A 7,127-nucleotide genomic window follows, 5' to 3' on the forward strand; every position below is an offset into this window, starting at 1 on the left:
TTTTTGATAATGTTCTTGGTTTCTCCTGACAGTCCCTTGCCGTCTGAGAAAATTCTTGATGTGATTTCAATTTTCTTGAATTTGTTGAAGCTGCTTTTGTGTCCTATCATGTGGCCTGAGAATGTTCCATGTGCATTTTAAAAAAGAATGTGTACTTTGCTTCTTTGGTATGAAAGATTCTATATATATCAGTTAAGTCCACTTGATCTAGGGCATTGTTCAATGCCACAATATCCTTGTTGATATTTTGTTTGGAAGATCTACCCATTCTTGACAGTGGGATGTTAAAATCCCCTAGTATAAGTTTATTGCTGTCTATGTTTCTTGAGGTCCTCCAAGATTTTCCTTATATATTCGGGTGCTCCTATGTTGGGTGCATATATGTTGACAATGTTTATGTCTTCTTGATGGATTCTTCCCTTGAGTATTATGAAGTGTCCTTCCGTGTCTCCTTTTATGGCTTTTGATTTGAAGTCTATGTTGTCTGATATAAGTATTGCTACTCCAACTTTTTTTTCCTGTCTATTTGCTTGGAATATTTTTTTCCAACCCTTCACTTTCAGTCTCTGTAGGTCCTTTTCATACTGAGGTGGGTCTCTTGTAGGTAGCATATGTGTGGGTCATGTTTTCTTATCCATTCAGCTACTCTATGTCTTTGATTGGAGCATTTAATCCATTAACATTTAAGGTTATTATTGATAGCTATTTATTCGTCCTCCCTTTGTATCTGTGCTTCTCTCTCTCACACTGTTTTCCTTCCTTTTCTTATAGCAGTCCCTTTAGCATATCTTGTAGTGCTGGCTTGGTGGAGGTGTATTCTTTCAGCCTTCTTTTTTCTGGGAAACTCCTTCTTTTGCCTTCCATTTTAATTGAGAGCCTCACTGGGTAAAGTTTTCTTGAAAACTTTCTTTCAAAAAGCAAATGCAGGCCTTTGCTTTTTGTTACTTGGAATATTTCTTGCCATTCTTTACTGGATTGTAGTGTTTCTGTTGAGAAATCAGCTGCTAGCCTTGTTGGAGCCCCTTTGCCTATTACTTCTTGTTTCTTCCTGGCTGCTTTTAAGATTCTTTATCTTCTTTTTTATTATAAGGTGCCCTTTATTTTCTTTTTCTTTTTAAAAACATATATTACTGATTATGCTATTACAGTTGTCCCATTTTTCCTCCCTTTATTCCCCTCCACCCTGCACACCCCTCCCACCAGCATCCCCCCCCCCAACTTAGTTCATGTCCATGAGTCCTACATATAAGTTCTTTGGCTTCCACATTTCCTATGCTATTCTTAAACTGCCCTTGTCCATTTTGTATCTACCATTTACGCTTCTTATTCCCTGTACATATTTCCCCCTTTTCCCCCTCCCACTGCCCCACTGATGACCCTCCATGTGATTTCCATTTCTGTGATTCTGTTCCTGTTCTAGTTGTTTCCTTAGTTCACTTTTCTTTCTTTTTTTAGGTTCAGTTGTTGGTACTTGTGAGTGTTGTCATTTTACTGTTCATAGTTTTTACCTTCTTTTTCTTAGATAAATCCCTTTAACATTTCATATAATAAGGGCTTAGTGATGATGAACTCCTTTAATTTGGTCTTATCTGGAAAGCACTTGATCTTCCCTTCCATTTTAAATGATAGCTTTGCTAGACAGAATAATCTTGGATGTAGGTCCTTGCTTTTTATGACTTGAAATACTTCTTTGCAGCCCCTTCTTGCCCACAAGGTTTCTTTGGAGAAATCAGCTGACATTCTTCTGGGGACTCCTTTGTAGGTATCTGTCTCCTTTTCTCTTGCTGCTTTTAAGACTGTCTCTTACCTTTATTCTTGGGTAATGTAATTATGATGTGCCTTGGTGTGTGCTTCATTGAGTCCAACATCTTTGGGATTCTCTGGGCTTCATGGAAGTCTATTTTCTTTGCTGCACTGGGGAAGTTCTCTTTCATTATTTGTTCAAATAAGTTTTCCATTTCTTGCTCCCCCTCTTCTCCTTCTGGCACCCCTATGATTCAGATGCTGGAACATTTAAAATTGTCCAAGAAGTTCTGAAGCCTTTCCTTATTTTTTTGAATACTTGTTTCTTCATTTTTCCCCCTTGTTCCAAACAGAACTGCTAGGGGCATTTTATTCAAATCGTTAACAACTCATACTTCTTGCTCTTAATACAGTAAAATTAGGAAAGACTCACTATTTTAAAATCTGGTGTATATATAAAAGCCAATGCCACCTTTAATTGAAGGTGCTTCTTAGGTATTTCCAAAAGCTCTTTGCCCTTTTACACAGTAGCAGTTTCAGGAGGGGTCAACAACTACCATTAAGGTCCAAGAAACAACAACAACAAAAAAAATAAACAGACAATTTCCTGCATTGTTACCACCACCATCACCTTCTGTCCAGTGTACTAGGTCATCCGCCTTCTAAAGCAGGTTCCTGTAGCAATAATCCATGCTGCAGAAATCTTCAGATACCAGAAAGTTACAAAAAGAATGAAAAACAACCACAAATAAAAGAGAAAAAACTATAATCACAACAAAGACCAAAAAGATCCTCTGCTTTGTCATTGGGAAATCAAGAAAAACTGAACTGTTTCATAACCCCAAATAAGAGACTTGCTGGAAATATCAATGCTCAGTGCTCATAACCCAAGTCAACTTATACTCATTAGATCAGTCCAAATCCTAAAGTAAAAATTTTTTTGTTAGAGCAAAAGAGAAAACGTCATTTCAGGACAAGCTCTTGAAGATGAAAGGTGGGCATGCCTTCAGTGAGAGAACTGCCTGCTGTCAGAAGATTTTTTGCAGATGTGTTTGAAAATTTTGGACTTCTCGACTTTCTTGTCTTTCTGGTAGCCGAATCCACCACCACCTCCTCTTTTTTTAAGCTTGGCTTCATTGCTGTTCACATTCAGATCAACAAAAGGAGACACCTTGAAACCAAATGACAGAGCAATCTGAGGCAAATTTAAGTTATTAACATTAAAGATCTGTTTCAGAGAATGGGAATCATATGCCCGAATGTATGATTTATATGCTTCTTAGGCTGACTTATGAAGAAAGTAGTTCTTTTTGATCAATTTTTCAAGCTGAGACTGAATATCAGAAATTTTGGACCAGGAAAACTCAAATTCACTTAATGGAACCTTGGACTGTTTCAAGAAACAAAGGAAACCCAATTCTTCAGGGTGCAAAATGAGTAAGGCATGCCCCCTTCCATTTAGGCCTCTGGCTGTTCTTCCCACACGATGAATGTATTCCTTGGGATCATCTGGGGGGGTCATACTGAACAATGCAGTCAACTTCAGGAATATCCAGCCCTCTGGCTCCCACATCTGTGCACAACAATATTCCCGTATCTGCATTGCAAAACTAGAAGAATGTGGTCCTGCACTTATTTTGCTTCTGCCTTTCATGAATGACCAATATAGGCAAATCTATGTAGTTTAGCAACTCGTAGTGGTATTTCACGGACATACAAGATGAAAGGAAGACCATTAGTTTCTTCTGGTTCTTCTTAAGGAATGTAAAGAGCAGGAGGAATCTCTTTTCAGAAGGGCAAACAACATATCCCTGCTCAAGGCCATCCACTGTTGCATTAGCTTTATCATCATCAACACCAACATACAGTGGCTCCTTTTTCAGAGAAATCCACGCCAGGTCTTCAACTTTTCGAGTTTGTGTGGCAGAAAATAGCCTGGTCTGTCTGCGTGATGGCAGAAGTTTAATAATTTGCTTTAATTCTTCTTCAAACCCAACATCCAAGATGCGATGAGCCTCATCAATAACCAGACACTGTAGGTTTTTCTACATAAACCCTGGAGTATTCTGCATATGGTCCAGGAGATGGCCTGGTGTAGCCACAATGATGTTGATCCCATTAGCGAGTTTCTGTGCTTCAGCGGATCTGTTACTGCCACCCATGATTAATCCATGTGTATGAACATGGTGTGTCATTAGCTCTTTAAGAACACCAAAAGTCTGCATGGCCAGTTCCCTAGTGGGTGAGAGAATAAGAACTCCTGTTCCATTCCTGGGCGTAAACTTTAACTTAACAATGAGTTCCACTGGGGGGATGAGAAAGGCCAGCGTTTTGCCACTACCTGTTTTTGCAGCTGCGAGAAGATCCCTGCCTTCCAGAAGGGGTCTGATACTTTTATGTTGAATTTCAGTCATGTTTGTAAAGCCCATTTCTTTTATTGCCTTTAGTGTGTTCTCATTGACAAGATTAGATACGAAAGCAAATGAAGTATCCTCAAAAGCTCCTGTCAGTTCCAGGGGCAGGCCGGGCACTTCACTGTCCTCTTTGCCATCGTCTGGCTTCTCCACACTGGTTTCTGTTTCTTGTGGAGCCTGGGCACCTTCTTCCAATTCCCCTTTGTCTTCAGTTTTTGCTTTTTTTGTATCAGGCCCATGATCATCTACCATTTTTCTCTTTTTCTTCTTCTTTTTCTTCTTTGATTCTGAATTGGGAGACTGCACTGCTGCTTCCCCATTGGTTAATATGGTAGATTTCTTGGGGGATATTTTAACTTTTACATTTTCCACTTTTTCTTTAGACAAATCTCCATTTTGGGCTTCTGACAAGCCCTTATTCATAGATTGCTTTACAGATTTTTTAACTTTTCCACTTCTTTGTGTTTCTTCAGGTGTATCTTCATTTTGGGCTGCTGATAAACCTACCCTCATAGATTGTTTTAAGGATTTTTTAACTTTTCCTACTGTTTCTTCAGACACATCTCCATTTTCAGTTTCTGATAGGCTCACATTCCTGACCCCCTGTAGCTTTAGGTTTCGCTGCTGCAATTTGAGGTTCCATTTCTTGATCTTCTTGAACAGGAGTTTCATTGGTAGATGAGACATGTCTATGGAACACCTTCATTATGGTGCCACAGCCAGGCTTCTGGTCTCCTGAGTCTGTTTCGTCATTTTGTTCTGGTTGAATGTTTATTTCTTCCTTCTGCTCTAAACCATTGATTTGAGTTCCAGTTTCCTTCCCTTCACTATTGGTGCCTTGTACATTTTCCTTTATTTCACATTTCCTAGCCATCACTTTTTCTCTATTTTGTGACCAGACTCAACCATTTCTGTAAGCATCCTGATTAGCAGTGTTTTGAACTGTGCATCTGATATGCTGGCTATCTCTTCATCACTTAGTTACATTTATTCTGGAGCTTTGATCTGTTCTTTCATTTGGGCCACATTTTTTGGTCTCAGCTCTCCTGTTACATTGTAAGGAGTGGAGCTTTAAGTATTCACTGGGGAAGGGCAACCCACCTTGCTGCATTGTGGTACCATTTGTGAGAGAGGGGTCCAAGAGGGAACAACGTTGGTTGTTCTGCTTTCTGCTGGCTTTCAGTCACTTCCTCCACTACCCACAAGCATATTGGGCCCTTCTAATGCTGATTCCCAGGTGGGTGGGATTGTGTGTGTTCTAGGACCCTGTGGGTCTCTCCGATGAACTCTCCTGTGAGGCTGGCACTTTCTCCTGCTACCTTGAACAGGTTTTTACAGTCAGAGGTTTTGAGGCTTTATTTACCCACACTGGAACCCTGTGTTGCTTGGTCTGTCTCACTCCCCAGTTGTTCCTCCTGGTTTATCTGTACACAAATGTGGGACTGCCCACTCTGCCAGCTGCCACCTTGCCTGATCCACAAGCCACTGCCTTGCTGCGAGTCATCTGTACTCTGACTGCCCATCTTCGCCCCTCTTACCAATCTGTATGAATGTTTCTTCTTTAACTCCTTGGTTGTCAGACTTCCATACAGTTTGATATTTTCTGGCAGTTCTGGTTGGTATTTATTTTTAAATTTGTTGTTGTCATCGTTTTGGTTATGTTAGGAGGCACAGTGCATCTACCTATGCTTCCATGTTGGCTGGATGAGCTCTCTTTGTCTTTCAAACTTCGCATTATTATTATTATGATGTGTCTTGGAGTGGGCCTTATTGGGTTCATCTTGGTTGGGACCCTCTGTCCCTGAACTTGGATGATTTTTTTTCCCTCTCAGTTCAGAAAGTTTTCTGTCATTATTTTTTCAAACAGGGTTTCTATTCCTCCTTTGTTTTCTTCTCTTTCTGGTATTCCTGTGATTTGAATGTTGTTGCATTTCATGTTATCTTGGAGTTCTCTTAAGCTATCTTCATACTTTTAAGTCTTTTTTAATGCAGCTACTCTACCTGGGTGTTTCTTTCCACGTTGTTTTTCACCTCACTAATTTGGTCCTCTGCTTCATACAGCCTGCTTGTAATTCCTTCCAGTGTGTTTTTTATTTCAGAAATTATAGTCTTCATTTCTTCTGGCTTTTTATAGTTTCTATTTCCTTTTTTTATACTGTTGTACTGTCTACTCAGTTCCTTGTAGTTTTCTGTGAGTTCCTTGAGCATCATTCTTTTGAATTCTATATCTGATAGCTTGCTTGCCTCCATTTCATTTAGCTCTTTTAGTGGAGGGTCTTTCATTCCTTTTGATTGCATGTTCTTTTTTGTCTCCCCATTTTAGGTGACTCTTTTCATTTGTATCTGCACTTCCTGATGTTCCACTTTGGTAGCTGTCTTTGTAGAGTTAAATTCTATGGTATGAGCTCTTTGTGATTCAGTGGTGTGGTCTCTTTGATCTCCTTATCTTGATGCTCTAGGTTTGCCCTTTCTTCTGTGTGTGTGGGCTCTCTTGTTGCACTTGGGTTTTTACCTGTTGGTTCCTTTGTTGGTGGGTTCTATCCTCCAGCAGGTATGCTGGTGTTCATAACTCCCACCTAATCTTGTATGTGATCAGTGGTAGGGGGGAGGCAAAATGGATTAAGACAGCAGGAAAGTATTCTATGGGACTTAGAGTACCAGCAAGTAGAGAACAGATAGGAGATCCTTTGTAGACGTACAGTGTAAACTGTGATATTTCACCCAACTAGCCACTTTTTCTATGAGATGAAAAAGAGATAAGACTCTAATTAGAGGTGAGAAGGAATTTGAGCTGAATCTAGAAAACCGAGTGCTTGTGCAAGGTTAGATGGTGAGATATAGTGAGGGTAAAGGATACAAAGTAGGCATAGTGTGAGAGAGAATATAGTTAACCACAACAGTGATAACACTCAGGAAGATAGTGAAATGGACCAAGACCAGGACAAGGTGCTGTGCAGTATTTACAATAAT

General features: G+C 39.9%; 1 protein-coding gene across 1 annotated transcript; it reads right to left on the reverse strand.

The window, feature by feature from the left end:
* Positions 1–2,086: 2,086 nt before the first annotated feature.
* Positions 2,087–4,892, reverse strand: LOC118981547 (ATP-dependent RNA helicase DDX18-like). The gene is given in 2 exon segments (XM_037038341.1): positions 2,087–3,259; positions 3,261–4,892. Coding segments are annotated over 2 exon segments (2,094 nt in total). The 5' UTR covers positions 4,845–4,892; the 3' UTR covers positions 2,087–2,749.
* Positions 4,893–7,127: the final 2,235 nt, after the last annotated feature.

The sequence above is a fragment of the Sturnira hondurensis genome, unplaced genomic scaffold (genome assembly GCF_014824575.4).
Source record: "Sturnira hondurensis isolate 20B ecotype Veracruz unplaced genomic scaffold, ASM1482457v3 Scaffold0024230, whole genome shotgun sequence".
NCBI lineage: Eukaryota > Metazoa > Chordata > Mammalia > Chiroptera > Phyllostomidae > Sturnira > Sturnira hondurensis.